Here is a 27,901-nt window from a genome sequence, read left to right as displayed (position 1 = left end):
AAAGCATCAAAGCGGCACTGAGCAATTCTGATATAAAAATCTGAAATAATAGGGGAGAGAGTTGCAGGTGTTGGAGGTCTTTATTGAGATTATAACACAGATACACTTCTATAGTTACCTTTCCACTTTTATACAATAGTTAAAAATGCTTGCTATGGTGCACATATAATTTATTAATCAAGAGAATCCAAAACTTAACTGCAGTTCAAATAAATAAATAACCTAATGTTTAAGGTTTAAATTTAAAAAGTAAAAGGAACTGTACAATATGAAAATATAACAATACATAAACATTAGAACCTAACTTCTGTAGAAATAAAACTGCAATTTCTTATACATAAACAGTGCAAGAAATAAAATTCAAATAAGCTTTCTGGACTGGGAATTTAAATGATTTATTTCTTAAATTATCATGCAGACATAGCATTTTAAGCCATGCTGGTTTGTAGTATAGTGTTAATGGTATCCCTTTTACTTGGGGAAAACTGATAGCCATTAAGCTCACTGTGACAACTGCTGCCAATCCACTCTTTTCTACAGTACATTATACACAGAGGTATTCTGTTGCAATCAAAAAGTAAAATATTATATGTTTCTACAGCAAACACAGTATTTTACTTTTTCCCCCTGCAACATGTTAGCTTGTTGAAAACATTGTCATATAAGCAAATACTGCAACATTTCCCTCCCGGTTAGTTGAAACGAAAAGTCACACTATAATAATGGACCATAATCAAGATGTGGTTACTGCCTAGTCACCTTTAAAGGTCAGAATTTATTACTAAAAAAGTCATCAAGGTTGACATAATTGACATAATAAACTTTGATCTCTTGTTGAGAAGTGATGAATACAATAAACGTGGAAAAAACAGCAGAAGTAACTTTTATATTCTATGTGTATGTGGAACTAGTTACATACTGACTTGATTAGTGTTGTTCAACTCAAATTTCTATATAAAATTGTCATTGAGGCAAAGACCAAGGAATGCAATTAATACCAAACTGTAAACACGTCATTCATGTTACTTCGAGTGCACATCAACAACATAAGAGTTCTTCTCATAGACTTTGGCAACAAGACTACAATAGTTCACAGCAGCATGAGTTCACATGGAAGACTGAAAGCACTGCAAAAGAATATACTAAAAACACCAAGACCTCCTAGAAATCAGAAAAATCTGTGACAAGTGCCTCTCCTCTTGAGGAGACACTCTCCTGGTCAACTGCTGCTCTCTGAATGCCTAATGCTTATTACTTTTTTTTTTTCTTTTTCTTTTTCTTTTTTTTTTTTTTTTTTACAGTTCTGTAGTCTCATGTCTCTGTGCTTTAGCTGCGCATAGGTTGCCTATATTTGCACTCTAACCATTGTAGGTCCAAAGGGTTACAGTTCTGTCTGCAGAAGATGACAAGAAGGAAAGGTCTTGTGTATGCCATCTGCACTGAATAACTTTGTCCTTGTGCTCCCCTACCACCATAAGAGGAAGTTGCTTCGTAAGGTCCCCTGTGGCAGAGGAAAAGAAATAGTTACTCGTTTCATGAATTCATATTCTAGTTCTTTTCCTCATTTAGCAAAAGTTATACATGTATTTCACTTTATGAAATGTGCTTGACCTCAGAGATCATAAGTTAACAACAACGCTTAAGTTCTCTATTAACATTAAAAGAAAAACTGGTTCAACTTTAAACAGTATTTTTTCTGCAGTCCTTACATACCTCCCCACACTCCTACCCCCACAGTATTGCATAGCATAGCACAACAAGGCCCCGGTGTTTGGGCTTCTAGGTGTTACTGGATACAGTACAACTTTAAAAACACAGATATTCAGTTTTTAAACTATGCGATTGAAATATAGGGGTCCAGGAAAATCAAGCTGGTTGGACAGATATCTCTGATGTCTTCCTTCTTCCTGACCTCTCCCAATAAACATAAGCATGCATATATATATATATATATATATATATATATATATATATATATATGCGCATGTGTATGTATATGCATACACAAACACACTCATTCATTTATAGAGAGAGCGATACATATTTTAAAGGGTCAATTTTCTAAAAGCTGCCTGAAAGCAAAGGCCAAATCAGCAGGCAACAGCATTGAATAGTTCTTTTACTGTAATCAGACCCTCTCCACACCCAGATTTAGTTGACAGCCTACATTCTTAGCAATATAACTGGTTAATTGTTAACTGACTAGTATCACATCTACGTACATTTCAAACACTTTAAGCTCTACTATTTTTTTAAACCAAAAACTAATCTTTGATTCAAGTTCTGTTACAGTTTCAATATTAAAGCCATCAAATTGAACAATAACCTAGTATCTATTGCAGTACGTTACCTTGCAAGTCTGTCACCTTTATTTTCATATCATATGATCCTGTGAGCAAGTAGTGAGCCCCCGGAGAGAAGCGAACAGAACGAACATCGCTGGAATGAGGATGATAGCTCTGTACCATTCGCCCTCCTCTAATATCATACAACATACAACTAGAATCCTCTTGTCCTGTAGCCAGGAGACGACCACTAGGATCAACAGCTACTGAGGCTACAGCACTTCCTTTGGGAGAAAAGAAATACATCAAATTCATGCATGTTTGTGCACACAGTCTATTGTTCTTTTAAACAAGAATACATATTATATACAAATATAGATTGCTGACCTTAAATTTCAGATCCACATACCTTCCTACTGTTACCTTAAAATATTTTAAGGCTAGAACATTTCATGTTCTAGCATTTAAAATTCTGAAGCCACAGGAAGCCACTCTGAAGCCAACATGCTGGAGTGGTAGCAAAGCCTCTGTTAACATCACATGAAAAAAATGTCCATTTCATCACAGGAAACAAAGTCACTGTATATAAAATCACAGAATCACAGAATGGTTGAGGTTGGAAGGGACCTCTGGAGATCATCTAGTCCAACCTCCCTGCTCAAGCAGGGTCACCTAGAGCATACTGCCCAGGATCACATCCAGACGGCTTTTGAATATCTCCAGCGAAGGAGACTCCACTACCTCTCTGGGCAACCTGTTCCAATGCTCTGTCACCCTCACAGTGAAGAAGTTCTTTCTCAGGTTCAGATGGAACTGCCTGTGGTTCAGTTTCTGCCCATTGCCTCTTGTCCCGTTGCTGGGCACCACAGAGAAGAGATTGGCCTCATCCTCTTGGCACCCCCCCCTTCAGATACTTATACACGTTGATGAGATCAAAAATAACGTAGAATAATGCAGGGAAGTTTCTTTTCTACATAATTCAAGTTTATTGCCAAAAATATTTCAAATACAAGAGTTTCAAGAAACAAATCTGTAACCAGCTAGTTCTCGAGAATACTCGCAGACTTCTACAGAGTACGTTGATGACTTAGAAAAGTATCAGCTGCTTCTTCCCACTCCTTTTTAATTCTGAAACTGCAATTTGGTAGCTGGTTTTATTTCAACATACTTGGAAGTGTCTACTTTACAGTCACAATGCAAAGAAACAGCCATTATTTAAAGAAAACATTAGGTTTTTTTTCTCTAAAGGAGAAAGTGAAGACATCACCAGTTCTTTCTTTTAAAGCCCAGTCTCCATTGTATGATGCAAAAACCTGTATTCATCGTGTACTACTTAGACGTCTTTAAAATATGTTTTAAGGTAAGTTAGCATGATAGCAAGTCTTACCTGTTCCATGAAACGTTGTTCCCACAACACGAACACAGCTTGGCACTCTCAGATCCCAGAATCTTACAGTCTTGTCTTGGGATCCAGACGCAATCATCCAACCACTCCATGTATAAAGTGCTAAAATATGACCTGTGAACAAGGAGATTTCTTTATTTGATTGAAAAATCATTAATCAGATAATGAAATGTTATTGTTCTAATAGTTCTTGCAGTTAGACATCAGATAGTCCTGTGGAAAAACTGCATGTTGCATGGTCTAAAAAAAAAAAAAAACCAACAGTACAAGGGAATACCCTGCTTTGTGTCTTCTCTGGAATAAAGCATGCACTCTCTCCACTGAATTCATGGCCCACATATTATTTAAAAAAAATTCACCATCTCAAAAAGTTTTGGGAGGACAAAAGTCTAATAAGACAGACAAATAAGGCATGTTCAAAACAAACTTTGTTAACAATGTAACACATGTAAAAAAAATGAGAGAAGTAGCAAAAACATACATACCAGTATGACCACTTAAAGCATGCAGGCCTTGTCCTCGCTGACAATCTGTTGTGTAAATATTACAGTCCCCTGCTCCAGCACTTATTAAAATAGCACCACCACTTTCTGGGCCTTCCATAAAAGCAAGATCTCTGATTGTCCCATCATGCATGCTGAATTCCAAATCTGGCCCTAAATAGTTTAAAAAAGTATACTTTGTTTAGCACAGTTAGCACTACAATCTGTAAAGCGGTTACTGGGATAAGGCAGAATATTACTGGCGGGGTGGATATACTGTGCTTTACACTTCCCATAGAAGATCCCATTTCAGTTACTACAGTGCAAATAAAACCTATTACTTGCACTGAACGTGCTTGAGCTTCCTACAGTTCCTAATGCTGAGCAAACTATACATAGACCATCTCTGCAGCCAACTCCAGCCAAGATATATAGAGTATATATATATCTATATTTTTTTTTTTTGTAAACTGTGGTCAAGGATAAGAACTAAAAGCCTTTCTCTGCTAGGAGTCGAGGGTCATTGAGAACACCGAAACGTGTAGGACGAGATAGCCTAAGTCCAAAACAGAAAAACTAAGAGCCTTAGTTTGGGTATTGATTACAAGGGCTGGGAGTGAAAAATAGCATTTTCTGGGTAAGGAGCCTTAGATCTCCAAGATGAAGAGGAAGATGATGGCAAGGAAAAGGGGAGGCAGAAATGAAGATAAATTCCTACTGACAATTAAGAACTAGGGTAGAACATCTGGTTGTTTCCTCTTGTCTTAAAAATCTATCAAAAGACAGTACAATGCCACAGGTTCTTGCAAAGAATAAAAACAGTGGCTATTTGCTGGACAAAGCAACGGCAAAGGGGAAAGGGACTAAACTAATTCAAAGCCCAATATTAGATAGTTATAGTAAAAGTAACAAAACTTAAGTGCATAGTCAACATATTTTGAATGTTTAGCCAATTATTATATAATTTCAGATACATTCTGTAAATATATACACACTCTACCTGTTGCATTACAAGTTTCTGCATTAAAAGGTAGTACTTTCACATATTTATCATTAGAACCAGTAGCCAACAACTGTCCACAGGGACTCCAGGCCACACAATAAATTGATCCTTTATGATGCTTGTTCCTTTTGAAACGAACTACTGGTTGTTTAGGAGCATTATAAGCACTGCAAAAAGAAAACAAGGAAAAAGTTACATGTTTTTCCCCTTTTATTTGTAATAAAAATTAGGTATTTTAAAATTGAAGTGTACTCTTTTCTACTGTTTTGGATATCATGAAGTAAGTATAACTGTCTGCATTGAAAAAAGATACATGATCGAAGACAAAAGAGGATCTTCTCTCTATCCCATCTGCTCAGTTTTTCCTCATTTTCCTTTTGTACTTGCAACTGAACATGCAAAAAATCCACCATGTACATTCCCTTCATTTATGGAGGTCTGGTACAGATGAAGAGATAGCAATTAGCGATAGATAATGAATCCTTAGACTCCTAAACAGGTGGGATTTTCCCTGCAATCTTCAAAGGTGCCCACAGGGTCAAGATATTGAACCTGCTTGATTTCTGTTAAGCAACAGCTGGCCCAGACTCCTCCTATGGCATAGGCTGTCTGTGATAGGCAGTGCCAGAGCAGCTGGCAAGGCTGCAGGTTGGAAAAATCCAGATTCTTGAAAGAAGCAAGCTGAAGCCTGTGGACACTGTCTTACGAATGCAGGTAAGGGTTTCTCCTGCAGCTCCCTCCCCCTCGCTGAACGTAATCCCTAACTAGGATGATGGGGGGTTGGTATGACAACATAAAATTATGTGACTGTATTTTGGGCTTTTTTGTGCTCAGTAATATTGTAACTGAATAAACATCGAAACCCGCAGTTTGATCCAAAATTTATTTTGTATATGCCATCTTTTCACTTGTCAGAGTGAGTGGGACTCATCAAGTATTTACTTAAGTGGTTAAAGGATTGAGATCAAGGCTCTAAGAGCAATGCTTCTGTGTTAACCTTATCAGAAAGAAGGGGCACGTTCCTTCCTTAAAATACTGCTCTAAGTCGAGTACTGCCTCTTTTGGCCATTAAATAAAAACAACAGAAGAAAACCCAAACATTCATCAGTATGAACTGTGCACTGGATATTAACTGTTGACAAAGTAACTCAAAACTTTACTTATCTACCAGAAGAACTAATACTGCAGTCTATGCAAAAAGCACACTTAATTCTGTCCACCTGTAACAGTCACTCCTTTACGTTAAGGCAGTTACCTTCAAGGCATCTCAGCATACAGTATGTTCTTATTTCTGAAACCGTATCGGCTTTACACACTGTTGAAGTGAAAGGAACAGTCCCTATTAGTGTACCTTTCCTCTATTTCAGTTGATTAATTTCATACAATTTTATTTCTCTGTTCCCATAGCAGGAAGTAATTAAATGCTTAAGGTACAGTATTGCTGTATCCAACTATATTAACATTCACTCAAATAACAAGCAATCCAGCAGAAATTGAACACAAATTAAATTGTTGTGGTTTTCTCTCTCCCTCCTTTGATGTTTTCCAGTTTTTGTAGTATGGTTTTAAAGTTTTCCAATAGCGGACAGTCAACCCTGTTTAAAATCCTTGAAGATAAACAAAGATTGAGTTAAAAAAATTTTTTTTTTACATGAGAACTAGCTTTAATTTATTGCCAGAAAGAAAATCCATGACAGATTAGCTTAAATAAGGGTCATCGTTCAACAGAGGCTGCAGAGGTTCTAAAATGCCTAATGCCTTATACAGCACTCTGTTTGGATTCATTTTTGTTAAGAGGTGGAAGCAGAGGCTGGAAGTCACCAACTTTGGTAGGAAACAGGAGCACCTGCCCAGTATAGAGACAAAACGCCACCAATGAACTAAGTGGCAGCACTCTGATTATTTGAGAGACAACTGCAGCATCCTACTGTGTGCCTATTAGTACATTTATCTCCAAGATCTGGGGGGAGGGGAGGGGGGAAAAGCCCTCTATTACTATACCTTTGGGGGAAGGGGAGAAAAAAAACCCTCTGTCCTAAATTATACATCAATTTTGAAGGACTGCTTTTAAAACCTTTTAGAAAATTGGAAGCACAATTAAACAAGTGCTATTTTCCAGACACTCTACACATCTGAAATATTTCTTGTTTTTCAAAAAGCTATAGATGCATGTCTAGACTCAATAGATATTCCTGATCTTTGTAACTATCTTTAAGATAACGTAGTACCTCTGTTGACTTGTAAATCCCAAGATGAAATGCTTTCAGCAGACAGTAACCATACTGGAAGACCAGTAAGATGACATACAAGTTCAGGATGAGTGAAATCTCAGTATTCCTTTCATATCCATGCACACTAAGTCACTTCTCACATTAGATGTGTCCACATTAACTAGAAACTGCACAGTTGGTCTGATCTCTCTCCCAGTATTTATAACAACAAATTCTGTGAGAGGAGACTGTAGTCAAAGAAGCATCCAGCCTGCTTAAAGTGTTTTGCCCTGTTTACCAATTCAGAGGAGGTAATCCTGCCTCCAAGCCCAGCAAAGCAGCTTGCACTGGTTAGCTAGGGCAGGGATCGACTTTGTTGTTGTTGTTGAATATATTGCCAATACGTATTTTGAAATGAAACTCAAATGCTATTCTACTGATGACATCGGGGGGGGAGGGGAGGAAACCCTCAGATTACTTACTGAACACATTAGAAGCCTGAATGTGAGTCCTAAGCTGGGAAGGTGTCCTAGACTGGTTACTGCATGTACTTCTAGCTCCTACTGCATTTACAGGATTTCGGATGCCTGCATTCCCTCTCCCAACCCAAAAAAGAAAACAACGCAAGTGGAGCTGAAACTACGAGATGGCAATATTTACTTCTGGTTGAAAAAAAGGGGATTTTTTTCCTCCTAGAAAAAAAGTAGGAGGAAACAAGAAAACAGATGGGTTAGGTGCATAATAAACCATAGCCCTTTTTCTTTTCAAGGAACGAAAGCATCAGGAAAACAGTGTTTACAATGCCAACAATGGCAGCTGACAGATATGCACTGGCAAATTTTATTGTAGCAGTTGAAGGTATTTCCACTGTCAAGTCTGACCTTTTGCCAGAAACCACAGCTCACTAAGCACAATTTGTGCTGGCTTAGAACAGACACATACTTTCTTCCCCCACTTTTACAACAGGAGATGCAGTATCAGAACCCAACAGGGTAAACAGAAAACCCAACCCCCTGTGACAAAAGTAACACTGTTACAAGGAAAGGTGGGGTACTGTGGCAAGACACTTTGGCAGTAAAAGAAGAAAGCAAAAACAAGTCCATAGATAAATTTTGGAGCAGGTCTTTATTTTCCTTTGGAAACCTTAACTGCCAAACAAAGCATTGTGTTAGGTGTGTGCGACAACGAGATAAAGGTGTGAAACACATTCACCTATCAGCGGCTATTGGAGGAAGAAGCAATATGATACAGGAAAATAAGTGATCATATAAGCTTTCTTACCTTGGGTCAATTACTTCTGGGTAGGCACACACTCTCAAAGTTTTGGAATTTGAGCCAACAGCATACAGACTCCCACTGGGATGAAAGGCTACAGCTCTGACAGCTTGTGTGTCTTCTAGAGTATTAATGCAAATGAACTGCTTTTTTGATTTGTCATCCTGTATTAAAAAAAAAGACAGTTGAACTAGGTTCTTCAGTATAAAACTGGACATTTATCTGTACCAAAACAGTGACAGCAGCAGCACCAGGCTAAGCTACTCAAATGAGAGATTTATAAAACAATATCTATTCCCAGTCAAGGAATGGTATACTTGGAAAAGTCTGTAAGTTCAACTCTTTCTTACAGCTGACACTAGATTTAACATTTTTCATTCCCAGCTTTTCTTCTAAACAGCCAGTCTCAGAAGCCTGATATTACGGCTTATTTTTGTGTAAACACATTCGATCTGGGTGGAACTTATAAAGGGAGCAAAGCTGCACTTTTACTGACAACAGTTCAGGCCATAAAGGCAGTTTATAAAACAGAAATACAATACTAAGAGTGATAAGAACCAACTTCTTACCATCAAGTTCACAATTAAAACAATTTTATCATTAAACTTACGCTAAGCATTATTATGCCCTCCTCCAGACGACTTTATCACCACCTTTCTAATATTTTATGTACTTGATGTAGAAACTTTGAAATATGCTTATTGCAAAGCTGTTTCCCTGAAGTTGGGCCACACTGACTGGTGTCCAACAATCAAAATTTCAACCTGGAGTATGTAAAACGCTGCCTGGAAAAGGCATCACCTATTATGGTGCTGCCAGTTATTATCGCACCAGCGGCTCCCACACCGGGTATGCTTCCAACACTACTGTGCAAGCTGTCCGAGTCCCTAGAATTTGAAAGCATCACTTGATTCGCTCCTTTGCACTACCCCCCCAAAAGCTGGAGCAGAAGTCATGAAGTCCCTCAATTCCTATCTAAAGTACTTTCCTTGGGAAGAAGGGGGGATTAGAACTTCTGGGCTACTATCCAAAAAGCAGAGGAAAGAATTTGATTACTGATACACTGCTTATGCAATTCCTGTGGATCCCACTTCTTTCACCAACAGAAGTAGTATTAACTGCACAGCTATTTGCCGATTAATTCTACTTAAAACACTCCAAATTGTACTTTACTAAATCAATGAGTAAACTGTGCAATAGCCTCTAGGGACAGACTCAGAGGAGAGAAATGGCAAGGACTTAGTCAAAGGAATAAAACCTGTAATCAGAAGAACCTTTATTTAAGTTGGACATGAGGGATAATAAGATGAAAAAAGTCGTAGGTAACTGTTGAGTGTGTTTTTTTGCCACATACTGAAGTCTGACATCTAGAGTACTGCGGTCAGTGCTGGGCCCACCAGTACAAGAGAGGCATGGACATACAGGAGCAAGTCTAGCAAAGGGCCCCACTAAGGTAACTAAAGGACTGGAGCCTCTGTCATAGAGAAGAGACTGAAAGAGCTCGGATTGCTCAGCCTTGAGAAGAGACACTTTGGGGGTGGGGGAGGCGATGTCAATATGTATAAATACCTGATAGGAGGGGTAAAGAAGATGGACCAGACTCTCCTCAGCAGTGTCCAGTGAAAGGACAAGAAGCAATGGGCACAAATTGAGATACAGGAAATTCCATTTAAACATAAGAAAACTTTCACTGAGGGTAATCAAACACAGGTAGAGGTTGCCCAGAGAGGTTGCAAAGTCTCCATCCTTAGAGATGGAAACTCAAAACCCAATTAGACATGGCCCTGAGGTACCTGCTCTGGTTGACCCTTCTCTCAGTAGGGGTTTTGGACTAAGCATGCAGAGGTCCCTTCCGATCTCAAGCATTCCGATTCTGTAGGTACGCAACCAAAAGTCATTCTAAGTATCTATTAACACTGAAAGGATGGTACATACTTGAACTTTGAAAAGGCATATTGTAAGTGACAAAGAAACCTCACCTCATCACCTCTTGTCCTAGTTAAATTCCCTGAAGTATCTTCCAATTGTGGCTGAGTGACAGCATGTTCTGATAAACTGTCTCGATTTGGTGCAAAGTTTAAATTCAAAACAAAGCAAAAAAAGAAGAGATGTGTTTATGAGTGTATTTTTGGACTGAAGTTATGATTTAAGTCATACTCTGAATTAGTTTATGTGGACAAGTATTACAGATGTCTCATTCTTCACCAATAAACTATTTTACAAGAGTTTGCTATTTTGGCAGCAACTCCAAGCATTCAACAAATGAAAATAAGTACAAATAAAATAGAATTTTTAATTTTATATATATATACACATACATACACACACAAGTATACACATACATACATTTATATAAAACATAAGCACTTTTGTTATGGAGTAAAAAATGGTTGTTTCTTTCAGGTTAGCACTACCTTTAGATAAAATATGAAATCCAGTTGCCCACTCTGTCCTGCCTCTCACTTCATTTACTTGATATTTGATAGAAACGCATTTTGTGATTGGTACACAAATATCTGGACAAAAATGATTATGAGCTAAGTACCCACAAAGACAAATTTATTTGATAACCAAAAATAACTACAAACAGCTACTCCCACAACGCTAACAGAAGGACCTTCTAGTCCTGAATAGGCTCAAACAACTCACATTTGATTCCCCTGTACAGGTGACTCTTCAGGAAACGGTATCTGATTAGCTGATCCACGCTTTCGAGGAGTGCTTGTATTCACATTTTGGCTGTCAGCTGTTACCCTCTGACTAGCATCTGAAGGTGGTGATGTAAAGTTACTTGCTGGATTGGTAGATGCATTCCCTTTGCTCCCATTACATTGCTGGCTAAGCGTTTGAACATCGCTTCCAAGGCTGTCCATACCTATATTTAATTCTCCTAGCTTCTGAATAGATCTAATGACAAATGACAACAAAATACCAAAACAGGTTATTATGAGAACTTGAGGAGGGATGGGACTGGGTGGAGGGAGAAGCAACAAAATCCCTCAAACCTGTTAAGAAACTGTTCAGTAAGGTTCTGCTGCTGGTCGGCCCCATCTTCTTGGTTTACACCTCCTTCCAGCAACATTTGCTGGTACAACTGTCGCTGTTGCTCCTTCTGTTCCAAGTGCTGCTGGTAACGTAGTCTTTGTCTGTAATATTCCTGAAACTGCTCTGTTGAATCACGAAGCTTAAGAGAGAGTAAAATTATCTAGGTTAGGTAGTTAATTGCAGTATTTAATCTAAATAGTCACTCTTTGTTTCACTATTTTAATACAAGAATCAAAAGCCCAGCAGTCTTCTCTGAGGAAGAATGCTTTTATTTTTCCCCTAAAATCAGTTACAATTTACATATTAACAAAAGGAAATCCCCTCCCAGATTGCTATTCACTGTTAAAGTATTCCTGCCTTTGTGCCTAATTCAGAAGGAGACTGCTTTTGCCAAGAAGTTTTCTGAACATCAGAACAAAAAGACTGGAACATAACGATAAAAAAAAAAGGACACACACAATAAGCTACATTCTAAATTTCAAGTCATATTTTCACTGCAATTTTAGTATTATCTGTCACGTTGACGACTCTTTGCCAATCTGCAGAGTAGGTTTACATCTCCCAGTAACCAACATGGAAGCGGTTTATCCAAGTGCTGCATCTAATCTTTGAAACCGGTGCCTTGTTCTAATGTTAAAACTCCTTAATTTCTGGACCAGACACACACCCCGAGATTCCCTTCCCTTTGCCTCTTCCCTTCTTTGTCCTATCTTCAGCTTCGCACATTGCCTGCTCCCCAAGATTTCCTGCCTTTTGCATTCCCTGATTCTCCCTGTGCCACTAGTTCCAATCCCTGCCATCACGAAACAGTTGAGTTTAGAATAATAATAATAAATAAAACAAGTCTAAGACCACAATATAAACACCAAAGTTACTAACTGCATAGTCACTAACTACCGGAAGAGAGAAAAAAAAAACATTTTCCTTGTTTTCAGAAGTGATACTTTTATACAACTTAGAATCACTAGATGATAAGGACATCCTGGTAACTTTGTATTAGTTCACACATTTCATATGCAGGATCTTTCTTTGTAACTGTTAGCCTCAGCATGTCTTCTAAATAAAAATATTTAGATTATGATTTTGTGTTCTTTGACATCATATTTTTTTTAAAACAAAAATAGTGCTGTTGCATTTGTAAAAGGCTTAGTATCTCAGGTTTCCCAAGGAGAACAGGGCAGCTTAAAAACTGAAGTTATCTTCAGAAGTCTAAGAAATGTTCTGAACGTTTCAAATATGTAAACTATTCCCCAACCATCAGGTTACAATCCTTGTAAGCAACTGCTATATTCCGGCCTCTACTTCCTTCCATGACCGATATTAGTTTCTTGCAATAGGATCCAACTCTTGGATCTTTTAGTCTGGGGTAACAGTGATAAGTCTCCTCAGATCACTGACCTTTAAGCATGATCTAAGGTGCAATATATAAATTTGGCATACTCCTTTATAGAGCCCAACACCTAAACCTAAAATAGGTTGCCCTGATACTCTATTCTGTAACAACTCTGGCTGCTAAACAAAGTCTCCAAGGCAAATGCAGAAATAAAGTTATGAAGAGAAACTTAAAATTTCTTACACAGATATACACATACACCACTGAGATGTGAAAATGAAACAAGGTGAAGTTGGACTGGGTACCATGTCTTTTCTACTTGTGTAAAGTAGTCCGACCAACATCATCTACGGCACAGCGTCTTCCGTCTTTATACTCCCCATAAGTTCTGCCTCCTGTTTTCTGCCTTTTGAAGCCTATTCTGTCACAGGTGCAGCTCAAACTTTCCTCTCTCCCTCTCCTTATCTCCAATCCACATACACAATACTGTAGCAGGAGAAGTTACTCAAAGTCCCTGACACCCCTTTTGTTAATCCCCCAAAATGCCCCATTGCCTCATGCAAGTATCCAGTCTACAAGAGACTAGCTCTGTCAAGGCTAGACTGCTTTTCAGTACTATAACTGACGTCATAAGCCAAGACAAAGTTTGCTTAAGAAAAATCACAAACTGGAGTTTGCAAACCAAACAAACCACACACATGCTATTTCACCACTGCAACATTTAGCACAAATACCCCAATAGCAGCATAATTCAACATTACTGAATTAAGTAGCAGATATTGCAAACTGTGGAAAGGGTACAGAATAGGTAACTTTTCATTGCTGCCTACTGAACTGTTATTTCACTTTCCCTATATTGCTGTTCGGGGTTGGGGGGGCAGGGAAGGAAGGCCCACAAGTCTCCTTTGTGATTATCTGTTACCTTTAGAAACAGACTCGTTCATCAGCTAGGCTGGTCAAGGCACCACATTTTTCAAGCCTTAATATAGCTTTCCAAAAGTCTACTAGCATAGGGGAAAAAAAGTAAATAGGACTCTTACTTTCAAATAAGAGTCTAAGAACTGGTTATGCTATTGGCTTCTGAATAGGAAAAATGTATTTAACTAAGAAATGAAAATCAAGTAATTCCCTAGCGTTCTAGACAAGAATAATGTCAGATGGTCTGTAAAACTTCTTGTAAACACCAAAACAGCAGGTACATGCTGGATTCCTCATTAAAATGATTCTTCAGCACTGTTTAATCTAATATTGCTAGCTTTGAGTACTGCAGATCATTTTATTAGTGTATATAAAAATTTAGATACACTGCTGATGTGAGAATGCACGCTCATCAACTGCATTATAAAGTCAAATGACAGCAGAACTTTATCTAATGAAAAAAAAAGATGCTTACATAAGATGCAACGTGGTATTTTCACTGCAGAAAAAGAGATTCAAAGCATCCCATTGTCATGCATGAAGTTCTCAGCACAAAAGGCACTAGTTATGAAATGTATTAGAACACAGCAGCTCAAAGGGCCTCATTATTTTTAACTAAACAACCACTACCTCATTTTTCTCTTGTTTGGCTGATGCTTGATTCTGTGCTCCATTAACTGGTTCATTTTCTGGAACTGAGCTGTGGCACAAAGTCTCACTGCTGATGGGATGCTGTGGCTCCACAGGAGTATCACTTCTTGCAGTGACATGGAAAACAAGAGAAGCTTATACCAGAAAAATTAAGAGTAGAAAAATCCCCTGATAAGTAGAGAAAGATAACATTCTGAAGTAAATTCAGATAACACAAGTGTGCACACCACTTAAGTCATATAAAGCTAAAGACAATATTAGGAAAATGCATGCAATGGGTAACAAAAAAAAAAAAAAAGAGGAGTTGGCATGCTTTGTTCTCACATTTTCCAAAAAGCCTTATCACTGTGGGATATCCAAAGTCTTTGTTTTCTATCTTTACACTTGAATAACTTGTTAGTATAAAGATATATATTTCAGGCTCTCCTATATCTGAAGCAATTATGTATATAGAACACACTACACATGATTATGTTCAAATCAATTTGGTTACAGAAAGAATTGTGAAAGAGAAGTATTTCCACGTGAAACTCTTCCAAAAATGCTCTAACAGGCAGTAAATGTGCAGAACACATTAAAAACCTTGGACGCCTCTCTATAGTTCCGTCAGCTTACAGTCCTCTTTACTCAGTGACTTGGAGTAAAGCTCTTTTAAGAGGCTGTTTTGAACTTTTTAGGTAATTCTGTACATTAGCATACGTAACTACTAGCTGACTAAAAAGTAACTTCTTATTGAATACAACTTACAAAACACCATATTTCTGTCATGTGTAAGAGGAAGGAGGGGCCAGATTTACATACGGTGAGCTTTCCAGCTTCTATCCTCGCAACTACTGTCACTGAACTTGGATACATAGCTTCAAGTTGGACTTTTTCTGAAAGTGTAACGCCTTCCTGAACACTGTCTAGAGTCTGGCCCTTTAACTTAATCTTGAAGTTTTTAATTAACTAAAAACAAGCTAAGATTTATCAGCTATGCTTAATATTACATGCAAATATCCAAAGAGTTTGCAAAACAGTGCAACAATTTACCACTTCTTTAATTAGCCTATAGGATAATGTTACTTAGTTGTGCAGAATTTTTCCATTGAACTAAAACAGAAAAAGGAAATAAAAAAATTAAAATATTTTACTTTCAAGAATGAGTTTTAACATTGGTCCCTGTGCTATATGCATAAACATTAAGGTTTGTACATACAGATGACCAAAATTAGAAAGGATTAACAATCCACTAATATTTTGCAGAGGTACATTTTTTAAACATAATTCTAACCCATCCATAAAGACCAGCTCCAGTTGTGAAGAGGGTGGCAAAATGGAGTTTTAAAGTGGATCATTAAGAAATGAACAAAGTAACTCCTTTCAAGATCTGCATTAAGATAACGAAGACACATATTAGTATGAAATCTCTATTATTATGGGTGAACTGATAGCTGTATGGTGATGTTTGTTTCCCTTTTTGTTGAGTTTAGTTACAACTGCTCTTGATCTTAACACAAGAAGATAAAGAACACTGTCATAAGGTAAAACTAAAACAACGTCACCAACTTTGTCCAGGATTAAAGCCCCACAACTCTAACGGTGTCCCATCTGCTGGCACAGATGTAAACTAAAACCATCAGGCTTGTCCAGATTTTGTTTGGAAAACAGTAAGAAAATGTTTAAGTTGAACTACTATTTCAGCAACTTAAGTGATAGCAAAATGCTGCAGATTCAACACAGCCATAGAGTCATTTCCACTGATTTCGTTAGGACTATTTTTATATGTTGCTCTTCAAACATTGAGGGCAGAATGAAATGGGGAGGAGAGCTATTTCATGGACTCAATTTATTTATCCAGAATAAAAGAATTCAGTAATTATAATCAGAGTACATTTTCATTTTATGCCGAGATTTCAAATTTCGGCAAGTCTAAACTCTGAGAAAGTCCAGAGTCAACCCTTAAGGCAAGGTCAACTATGAAAAGTTTTTTTCATCATAAAAGCACAAGGAAGAAAAACCCTCGTCTACAGAGTTTTAATTGCAACAGAAGTTAAACAATCAAATTCTGTTTCCATCAGTGAAGTGACAATGCACCTAAAAACCTAGGAATATTAACACAGGCCAAGGTAAAAAATAAATCAATCCTACTTACCGCTCAGGCGACTCCTCAAAAATACTGTGACACTCAGTATTCTCAAGCATGAGACTTCGGCTAAGGTTCTGTACTCCTGGGTAATGAAAATTAGCAAAGGAGTGCGACATTGGAGAAGTTTTGGTCCCAAGGTCTGTGATTCGCTTATCATGATTTGTTAATCCACATGACAGCCCATCTAAGGCAGGGTTTAAGGAACGGGTCATGTAAGCATCAGCTGACTGAGGCCGTCTCATTGGGGATGATGGATAAGGAGAAAGTTTGCTGATAAGAGGTGTCAGAAGATCAGCATATGCAGCTTTTGTGGGCTTGAGAAGTTTGTCTACATGAATATTAAGCATCTTTTGTTCAAAAGCACAAGAAAAAACAGTAGCTGGCAGATTCTGCAGCCATGATAATAAGCTAAGGTCCAAGTCATCACACCCATTACCACATAAGAGATCAATGCCCAGCAATACTTCACTTTCTGTGATTTCTTCTCCTGTTGCTTTACTCTGACAGAACTCCACACAACATTCATAAAGTAATCCCTTCATCACAAGCTGAAATAAACGATTGTTACTTGCTTTAAAACCAGCCTCACTCAGTTTCCTATCAGCTGGAATAAACTCTGCCACCATGACACAAGCTTCTTCAAAGCAGTGAACCCGTGCAGTGCTGGGATTCCAGTCTTTGAATTCCGCATGGTTGGTCAAGCGAGGCAACGTGAGTAGCAAGCACAGTTTACTGTAGTCTTCCTTAGAGGGACAATATTCTTCCAATGCATGTAGGCACTGCACAGCCTCTCGCATTGTAAATTCCAGCTACAGAAATATTAATGTTAACAGTAGTTTATAGTACATAGTTTTCTACATTAAAACAGTTAATTGTAGAAGAAAAAGCAGCAGCAACATTTCCCCAATATTTTTGTTCCTTATTAGCATTATTGTTTGTATTTTAATTAAAACAGCACATACTACAGAGTCAGCAATAATGTTTGTGTCAGCAGTTTCAGAGCCAAAGTCTTGGATGCTTTGACTTTCTGAAATCCTTTCCAGTCTCATTTTCTATAGATCTACAGAAGTTTTTAAATGGCACTGCAGGTTTTACATTTAGAATTTCAAATCTGGAGGTAAATAGTAGTAATTCTACTGTAGCACAGAAGGTTAGTTCCATTCTCAGGTCAACTGATTTTTTTTTTTTTTTTTTTTTTGCATGTCTAAGGAAAACTCCATATTTCTCTAGTTTCTAGCGACAAGCCACTTTGAGTTGTATTTTATATTCAGGTTTCCTGTTCCTCAATCATAATTTTTTTTTTTAAATTATCTCAGAAGATCAGACCTCCAAATGAACATAAGGCTTTAACAAAAAGTTTGTTGAAAGCTAAAAGTCAAGAACCATGTTAAAAATAACATGCAATTTTTTAGTTAAAGATTTAAAGAACAAAAAAAACCCACCCATATTCCCTAGCGTATGTACAATACAGTAGCCTCTCATCTACTACCAGATCAGCATGCCAACATATTTGGAAATATTCAGCACAAAAAAGAAAAAGGATGTACAGCTGAATCTTTTCTTCCGTGCTGCTATCTAGAACTGCATAAACTGATCAGATGACAAGTACGCTTTCCCTTTATAACCTTAAATAAAGGCTTATTAGCTTTCTCTATACTGTCAAGTGAAGATCCTGCAATATAATGCATATGTAATGGGACAGAATTAGAATTTGGTTTGGAAAACAGACAAATAAAAAAAAAAATCAGTTGAAGAATACTGGGGCTTCTGCTTTTAATTTCACAAGGCTTTTGTTAGCAATTTAGGGTTCCCATATTATCAACATAAATAGAAAATTATACTGAAGTTCACAACCTGCAAATCTTTTCACGTTGCAGATTGAGTTAACATTCAATCTTTTTCCATACTGAAAGGCCAAGTTCACAACTCCGGCTGTTTGCACATTTAATTAAATCAGTACTTTATGACCACATCTGTTCGCTCCAAAGAAACAAAATCAGTGTCCTTTCTCTATGAAGGAGATAGAAATGCCAAGTTTAATATTAAAATTCAAACTAGAATCTTATTTGCACCTGATCATGACAACTCCTCAGCTCTGAGGTTTATTTCAGTGCACTTCTGAAAAAGAGCAGTGAGCTTTAGCATTATTGTCTAAAGCAAATTTCAGGCCCACAAAGATGCCTTATGGTCACTGGTCTACACTGCTTTAAGTTTTAAGCGACCTTTGTGCTTAACTTTAACTTTATGTGAGACCTGGTAATCACATTCATTTCCAAAGGAGAGCTATTTTTCTTTCTAAACTGCTTGGTAAGAGCTAAAATGTTCATGTTCAGCGTGGTGAACTTCCATTATGCCTTTAATTAGAATATCTCAGGATTTTTGCCAGCCAAAAATTCCCAAAACAAAGACAGATCTTACATGCTGCGGCTCATCTTCTGCTGACATCGCATTGTTTACACATAAGGCTTCCAAGAATTTCTGCTTCATTATAATGTAACGAAATCTGCAGGTATGAAGTGAGATGTAAGACACTACACATCTTGATGCAGTAGCTAAATATTCTTGGAGAGATAAGCAGGATATTTTCCAGCTAGTTTTTGAGTTAGGTATACAAACTGCAATGACAGGGAGCTCCGATCTCAAAAATTAATAAATCAGCAGCAACAGAAGCTCTAAGCAGGAAATGCCTTTTCCAATTATTGCTTTCAGAAGTATTACTAAAAATATTTGAAGGCTCATAAGAGGGGAGTATGCTTGCTATGTATTTTCTTAAATAGCTGGCTACTCTGTCATATTTCTATTTATATGTAATAAAATATGCACCATATTCCTAAAGTGCATGGCAAATGAAAACTCATTATAGGTTGAATGTATACATTTTTTCATAGATTAAATTAAAAAAAAAACATACAAATGCACACATTAAGAATTTCAAACGGGATAGAGAAAACACAAGCTAAATTAAAAGCTGATACAAGTTTTGCTGGTAAACATCTGCTTTCATACTCAATACTTAGAAATTCGTGTTTCAAGGGACATAAAATTTTGGTTCAGTTTTTTTTTTTGATTTTCCTCAACAACTCACAAAAAATTGAATTCTAACATACATTCTATTTTACCTTTTCTTGTCGAATTTTTCCATACATTCAAGAGGCTGAATAAACTGGAGAACCTCATCCCACTGACCATCAAGAATCAATTGTCTGTTAAAAGAAAAAGTCACTCCTTTAATTTCACTGGACAGAAACATTTTTCTTCTTTCTCAGCAAGCATAGACAAATAGTCATTTAAATATACAACAGACTAACTTGCTTTGAAAAGTTAATGCTTTGCAAAGCAGATAAGACTGTCTGATGAGACTAGAAATAAAAGCAAAATCCAAATCCTTTCTCAATATTTTGTAAGAAATAGCTACATACAAGAAGGACAAAACTACTTTTAAAGACATCAAAAAGGACAAAAAGGTCTCGTGTCTCCTGCTTTATCTATAACTCTTATTAAAAAAGTCCTACTTACAAAGAAGAATGAAATATATTGATTCAATGAGGACAACTTAAAGAATGAAAACAAACTTAAAAATATGAAGTGTTCTACAGGGTACTTGTACAAAAATAACAGGTAGCATTGAACTCACGGAACTACTGGACCTATTCCTTAAACAGGGAAGAGAACATCCCCTCGTATTATGGAGAAGAATGTAAGAGGGACAGGTTGGCAGATATAGGAGCTCAAAATCACTATGCCAGCACAAGAGTTCTGACTGCATCCAATATCCTACACTAGTGGGCAAGACTACATAGGTAGACTAGTTCAGTTTTTTCATACCCTCATAATGCACACAGAGTTCTCTCTAAAAGGTGCAGTTCTAGGACAGGGTGAATTTCTCATTAGATGTATACTCCTGCTAAGCTAAGAGCAGCAACAACTGAAAAGGATCAAAAACTCCATTCTTGAATTCTTCATTTTATAATAAAATTATGGATATTTGAATAATGGGAATCCAGATTAAAAAAATCTTGTTCAGTAATAAAATCAATTTTTTAGCGTTTCAAAAACATTTGCATAAATTATTTTCTCATGGTTCAAGGCAGTTATTAAATACCTTTGGCATGAATTAGAAAACTGCAATGCTAAAAAGCTACTATGCACCTACAGTAACTCCTTCTAATAACTACGAAGGCAATAACATGAATGGTTAAATCCCACTAACTCTCAGCCATTGATAACAGCAGAGACCCCTTTCATATTTTTAACTTCAAGAGAAATCTAGGTATTATTTTGAAACGCAGACAACATTTTGGGGAAAAGCTTTGGAGACCACTCTGCTCATCCTAAATCTTAGGACCAGAGCACTGTTGAAATATTTTGTCTATTTTAGAAGTCACTAATCTACATGTTCCATTCCATGAAACAAGGTGAGCAGATATAACACATTGTTCCTGCCAAAAGCAGATCGTGCTCTCTCCTCCTATTCCTGCTCACGTGCTTTACCAACTTTCTTTGTGCTGACACTAGCACTTCATAAGACCCCTCCACTTCAATTTCTTAACATGCCAGCCAAAAAGCACACAAACTAACAACAACAACAAAAAACCCAAAACTTCTGTTTATGCCCAGTCAGTTAGTTCGAGTGGCCCACAGAAGGATTTCATTAACTTCACAACTGGAGCACAACTGGACCACACAACTGGGAGCAGAAAAGAGCAGAGCACAACGAGGGTGTAAGACCTTCTGTTTTCGTGGCACTTGTCTGCCCATGAAATCAGTTCAAATGTATGGGTTCACGCATATGGCATTAAGCACTGGAGAAAGGCATCCTACCTTAGAAAAAGCATGTCATCTGAGAATAGTCCATTAATGACCCCACTTTCCTTCTCAAGTGCCAGCATACTGATATGAAGTTTCCTTGAATTCAGAAAATCTAGTATTAGTTTAATTATTTCAGCTTCTTTAACATTCACCGTTTCTTCAGCTGTCATGATGGCAGCCTAGAAAGAAAGAAAGAAAGAAAAAAAAAATGGAATTTTAGTTACGGTCAATACCTTATTTTATGCTTGATTAACAAGTGTTGACTAATAAAAATATGTATTTTTACAGAATAGAATATTGCAGCCTCACAAGGGTCAAGTAGACAAAGTTAGAAAACTGATTTTAAGAAGTTGATTGTGAACCCACAATTAATCCCTTACACTGCATCTCTTCATTTCTGTCCTAAGCATCTATTTGTTTCAGAGAAACAAATTATCAAGAAATCAATCCTATTGCAGGGTAGAAATATCGTTGCTAGAGAGTCTATAATATAGAAATTTTTATGTCACTATTTTTATTTCAAAAAGGTAGTTCAAAGTGCTAAAAAAATCAGCCAATTATTATGTGATTATCTAGAGACCTTACATATGTTAAGGCTTCTAATACATATAAAAGGCATGATCTCTTTTTTCCCCCCCATTTCTGACATAGCATATGGCAATTAAGCCAGGGCTTTTCATTCCTCCTTTCTAAGGAGGCTCATTTCGGTTCGGCTGTTTTATGGGGAATCCAAGGCTGCAATTTCAACATAGTCCAAGCCAGTTTAACCACCAACTGCCAGAGTCCCATCCATTCACCTTTCTCCAGCTGCATGCTCCTGGTCCTTCCTTAGGGCTAGACACCTTTTTCTTCGGGCTAGTCCTTCTATCAACTCATGTGTGGAAATGGCTCAAAGGTCTAATGATCTCAAGTCAGCAGAAAGGAAAAGTGGGAACACATAGCTGGGGCAGGGGTAGGCCACGCTTCAGCAGCCACAGCAAGATTGTTTTAAGTGGCCATGGAACCAGCATCAACACCATGCATCCAAGCTCCTTTGCAACACAATTCCTCTAAGGATATGAAAGCAGCAGTATACTCCTCTCTTAGGAGACCCGAAATAAATTCTGCTTCTGATCAAGTCTTGCATGTTTCCTTAGGTCTCATTTAAGGTTAAGCCTGCTCAATGTCTTGGGGTGGGGGAGGAAGAAGGGCGCATTTTACAGTTGTAGCTCCCAAGCTGATCTTTTTAGGACTGTCTAGGGATGTGGGGAGAATCCACTTAACACAGCGAAGGCACATAACGTCACCTCATCGGGAGCTCTTCAAAAAAAGCTAGTGGCTACAAGGCTACAGTTTCACATCAGGCAAAATGGAATTTAAGACCACGTTACTGCAGAAAGAGGTAGTCGCTCTTCTCACTTCTGCACTCAGCCAGTTAGCTGATGTTAATTAATGCACATTCCCCGTCTCTTCATCGTGCCTGCAACGGAGCTGTATGGTTAGCCAGACCAATTCTCTGATCCAGGCATAAATTAAACATTTGTGTGCTCATCCTCTGGACACAAAGGCACTAACGCTGACACGAGGAATTGACAGAACCTTCCTTTCAGGCAGTAGCAAAGTCTTAACCTGACTTAAATCAATCATGAGAGGGCACCAATGAATGGAGAAAGATAACAGTGTCAATGATGAACCTCAGCAGGAAGCAATATCCCCAGAAACAAGAGAGAGAACTTCTTACAGAGGACATCTTATTCTGTATGGTAATCTCCTTTATTTATATTTTTTGATCACTTTCTCTCATTGATGTTTTATTCTTCTATTAAAAAAACAAAAATACTTAACTCCTTTAATTTCCCATTTACTTGTGTGAAAAGCTAGCAACTAAGAACTTGAAAAACAAGCAGCTGAAGGGAATGCAGCTCCCAAGACAAGTGGAAGAGGTGATGCAACCTCCAGATACCCCTGGTTTGGGAAACGGGAATCCATGAACTATGTATTTACCTCATATTTGAGAAGAAGCATAGAAAACTGTAATAAGAAATCAAAGAACAGATGTAACAAGTTTGAACAATCCAAAAAAGACATTCATAAAGGATTAATAAGCAGATTAATTATTTACCAGAGATGAAGGGAAAAAGAAATATTTGAGTGAAACTCCTCATTGATCATAGTAAACCTATGCTACTGAACTTCAAGGGATACAAAAACAAAACAGACACTAATAGGGTTTTGTTTGTATTATACCATCTAACACACCAAGTTTTCCTATCTTCCTCATTTAGTTGTATGCCAACTTTTTCCAAGTAATTTTTTTGCCAGAACATTTGATTAGAAAAGCATTTGATTATAGCAGCCTCGTTGTTTTGGGACAACATGGACCTAATTGCGCCAGACGAAGTGGCCACACTTCTTTTTATAAAAAGGCTGGTTTTAATTCTCATTTTAGTCACAGAAGTCTCCAATCACCAAGTATTTTGATGGGTCTCATGAAAGATACACCCTGAGGTCACGCACCTACTCTTGGCTAGTGAAGTCGAGGGACAAAAATTAAGACTTGGCTTTCAGAAAGCTTTATTTACCAAAAAGAAAACTGACAGTCACCAAAAAAAAAAAACCCAGCAAACCAACCAAAAATAAACACATCCCCACCCCCATCCACAAAACAACAAACTTGTAGAAAGAGGCTTTTTCCTTATGTCTTATTACTGTTCTAATTTCCCCTTTTGGCAACCAGATATGGGGTTTTGGTCCCAGAGAACAGTCAGTTGTGCTTTTAAGGAATGAAGAAGAAAGCAACCACAAACATATACAGCAGGAAAGTATTAACATCTCACTTCCCAACCTCACCAAATGTATTTGCATATCTCTTATTATGTTTGATGGCATTGGGGGCATTTATATAACTTAAATGAACTTCCTCGCCAAAATGCAACACAAACTTAGGCAAAGTCTTCAGGAAACTACTGGAATAATTCAGGCTAAGACTCCCTTTGAAGAAAGGAACATCAAGTACAGCTTTCTTTTTAACTGGATCTATTTGACTCAAATCCAAACAGGAAGTCACCCTACACAGCTCCAAGATTATGTTGGAATTAAATATTTATATATTGTATTATAGGAAAAATGAACATGATACTCAGTACTTTGCTTAAGAGTAATTATATTAAGTAAAAGATTTAGCAACAGCAAAGAGAAGTTAGTTTCCACGTTCCATTGTAGTTTTCAAAGAACAAGTTCATCCTGAACTTAGAGCCTTTGCAAAATTCTAACAGTTAATTTCATTTATCTTAGTTATATTGTTGATATAAATAAGAATAAAGGATGATTACCACCATCCATGTTTTGCTAAACCTGTTTGTTGATGTGGGGTTAGGAAAAACACTTCTGGGGTCCTTCTAAGAAAGATAAAACAAATAAGCACATAGTTTAGACGCTGAACTTCTGTGTAGGATTTGAAATATACTGATAGCTCATAAATTAACAATACTATGAAAATACTCAGTGTGCACTTGCTGTCAGAGCAACTGTCCCCTTAGACAAATAGCTGTGAGCGAGTGCTAGATCTACTAAATAAGCTTTTCATTTAATTGAAGACTTAAGAATAATGAGCTCAGATTTGTCTCATAAGCATTATGCTATCAAAATAAACAGCACTGTAGCAGTATCATGAAATTATAAATATACATAAGTTTACACACACACCTTATGAAATATATCAGTTTCTGACATTTGGTGATATAAAAAAAATAGAGAACGGCAGGAAAACTCTTGATTAGAGCTCTGGCTTATCCTACTGCATAGTTTTCTGCCAGCACATATGGCACATAACGTCATGATCTGATCAGCTCAAGCACTAATACTCAAGAATGACTGAAGCAGAGCATTAGCTTGAGATATAAAGACAGACAAATGAATGTAAAAGCTCAAAAATTCAGGTGCCTTTTACTGATCACTTTTTTGTTGTAACCTTTTTTCTTATCCAGTCTTTTCACAACAGCCCTTTTCCATACCTGTCATCTTTCTTTCTCCTTGCCACACACCCTTAACAATCTTTCCCTTATTCTCTATTTAAATTAGTTTTTCTCCTAATAAATCCACATCAAGAAAAACTTTCTTGCCATTAACCTGACATACCTCTTCTCTGTTTAAAGTATGTCTCACTCATTTAGGCCGCAATCTCTTTGAAACACAAGCTATCTATTCCTGTATTTCCCAATACAGAGAGGTTTGATTTCTGGTTTTTCCTTAGTTCCAGAACACGAGTAAAAACACAATAAAGTAAGATACAGTTGGTATCACGGTTAAGTATAAATATAGAAAAGAGTTTGTTTAAAAAAAATCCACATACACACTCTTAAGCACGTAAATTTACTACTACATGAAAAGTGTTTCTACACTAGAAGTGAATTTTGAGTAGTTCTTCCCTTTATGTTAACTTAAAAAGGATAGAAGGAATTTAAAATGCTTATGTATTCACATGATAAAGAGTTAAAGGTTTAATATCCTGGAATACCAATAAATTCTGAAATTCTAAAATAAGAATTATTCTTGTATTATTTGTCACCAGGAAAATCATTTGCAAATAGCATACAGCATGCATTCACAAAATAGGGCAAGGAGTTCCAACCTCGGACTAGCCGGAAATATGAGAAAGCGTGATATTTCAAATTTTTAGGGTCATAGTCTCAGAGACTGGTAATATGTCCGAAGGGAGAAGCAACACTTAATCAAGAGTTTTGTTTAGCCAACTTCAATGACACTTGCAACACATATGGGTATTCTCATTATCTCGTTAAACTGTTCCACAGAAAAACCTACTGTGAAGTAATACATATTTTAAAAGCCAATTGCTTTGCATAAAGTATTACAGAGGCTTTTTAATCCCTATCAGAGTCACTCTGGAACAGATTCTGGCAGGCCTGGGTGTTCTGCCTAGGGAGATCCCACTGGAGAAGCAGGGCACAGTCGTTACCTAGCAGCTCCATTTCTAATGTGCCCTCAGTAATTTTCAGTTCCTCAGTATTAAAATTAGGAAAAAATAAAATCTATGTCCCAAATTTTTAATATAATCATTCCCCACAATACTGAGTGGGACTTGCTGACAACCGTTTTACCCTAAAGAAACTACATGATGCATTACTTAATTAACAATATTAAAAGTATTAAGCGCTTAACAGAAAAGCTTCGCCAAACTTTGCACTGCTGAACTTCACAGTTCAAATCATTTTCTGTTCTAATGGAGGGAAGACAAGTGTCCTCTTATATTCCATGCTTCCCCCCCCTCACTTCCCAAAATCTTTCACTGGCTTGCCCTCAAGTTTTTTTTTTTTTTTTAAAAACACTGCTTAGATCAGCTGCTGATTCAGAAGCACCACAATAATCCTTATCTTGCTGGGCTTTACAACCAACTGGCAGAGCTCTTTGCATTCATCAGTTCCTGTTACAACACGTATACTCTTTATCCAAATTACATATGTACATTATTGAGTGTCCTACATAATGAATGCCAAAACTGTGACACTAAATTACACAATACTTCTATACCAAGGTGAACAGAAAGAGGAGGAAAAAAATTACAAGTTACACAAACTAGAGATTAACGTATCTTGTCCGAGTAGCGCTTGCGCCAACAGTTTATTTTAGCTCTGCTCGTCAGAGATGTCGAGGCAAGCGTGCTATTTAGTTATACCGCGCCGAGCCCGAATTAGCATTTCGAGGACGCCAAGGCCGCGTCAACGCCAGACAGGGCCGCCGAGCGGGTCTCGCTCCTCCGAGGCGGCCTCGGCGACCAGCAGCCCCGGCCCGCGCATCCCCGCGGCCGGGAAGGGGACAACCGGCGGCGGGAGCGGGCCTGGCGGCGCCACAACAAAGGCGGGCGGCGGCAGGGCGTCGCCGCCGGCAACGGCAGCGGGCGCGGCCCCTCGGCAGCGGGGACAGCGGCGGGCCGCACCCGGGGAAGGGGCGGGGGGAGTCCGCGGCCGCGGCGCCAGGAGCGGCGGGGCTCCGCCGTCCCGCACTCACCCGAGGGGGCCCGGGCAGCCCGGGCGCGCCGGCACCAGCGGGGCGTGAGCGGAAGATGGCGGCGGCGGGAGCGGCGGGCCCGGGGGGGCGCGGGCGTGCGGGCCTGGGTCTCGCCTCAGCGTGGGCGGCGGTGGCGGCACGCGCGACCGCTGCGCTGCGCTGGGCTGCGCGGCTGCGGTTGTCAAGCGCCGGCGCCAATCACTGCCCGGCAGTGCGGCGCCCCAAGACCCCTCCCCGCGCGGGGCGGGGTGCCCGCGCCGCTGCCTGAATGGGACGCGAAGAAAAGGGGCCGGGCCGGACTGGGCGTCTCTCTGCGCCGCGGGGGCGGCAGCGACAGATGGTGGCAGCGGCAGC

The 27,901-nt window shown here is 38.3% G+C and overlaps 1 protein-coding gene across 2 annotated transcripts; it reads right to left on the bottom strand.

Moving 5' to 3' along the window:
- Window positions 1-61: 61 nt before the first annotated feature.
- Window positions 62-27,785, bottom strand: WDR47 (WD repeat domain 47). 2 transcript variants are annotated; one of them, XM_068952143.1, is made up of 15 exons: window positions 27,548-27,785; window positions 21,557-21,723; window positions 19,855-19,938; window positions 19,154-19,238; window positions 16,742-17,544; window positions 14,587-14,713; window positions 11,666-11,844; window positions 11,310-11,567; window positions 10,640-10,715; window positions 8,667-8,824; window positions 5,173-5,342; window positions 4,176-4,346; window positions 3,673-3,804; window positions 2,351-2,569; window positions 62-1,501 (listed from the first exon to the last, which is right to left on the bottom strand). In XM_068952143.1, the coding sequence occupies exons 2-15, from the start codon at window positions 21,712-21,714 to the stop codon at window positions 1,359-1,361; spliced, it is 2,763 nt and encodes a 920-aa protein (XP_068808244.1). In that variant the 5' UTR covers window positions 21,715-21,723; window positions 27,548-27,785; the 3' UTR covers window positions 62-1,358. The 2 variants fall into 2 exon arrangements, with proteins under 2 accessions (XP_068808244.1, XP_068808245.1); XM_068952144.1 differs by having other exon boundaries at window positions 14,587-14,710; window positions 27,548-27,762.
- Between the last annotated feature and the right edge of the window lie 116 nt (window positions 27,786-27,901).

This window comes from Struthio camelus, chromosome 8 (assembly GCF_040807025.1).
Source record: "Struthio camelus isolate bStrCam1 chromosome 8, bStrCam1.hap1, whole genome shotgun sequence".
Lineage (NCBI taxonomy): Eukaryota > Metazoa > Chordata > Aves > Struthioniformes > Struthionidae > Struthio > Struthio camelus.
This window is presented reverse-complemented; position numbering and strand designations above follow the sequence as displayed.

Coding starts and splice junctions, on each gene's coding strand:
- WDR47 (XM_068952143.1), bottom strand. CDS start 21,714: ATGACAGCTGAAGAAACGGTGAATGTTAAAGAAGCTGAAATAATTAAA. Junction 19,239..19,854: donor GAAAAATTCGACAAGAAAAG/GTAAAATAGAAT, acceptor TCATACCTGCAG/ATTTCGTTACATTATAATGA. Junction 4,347..5,172: donor AGAAACTTGTAATGCAACAG/GTAGAGTGTGTA, acceptor TAAACTATTTAG/GGCCAGATTTGGAATTCAGC.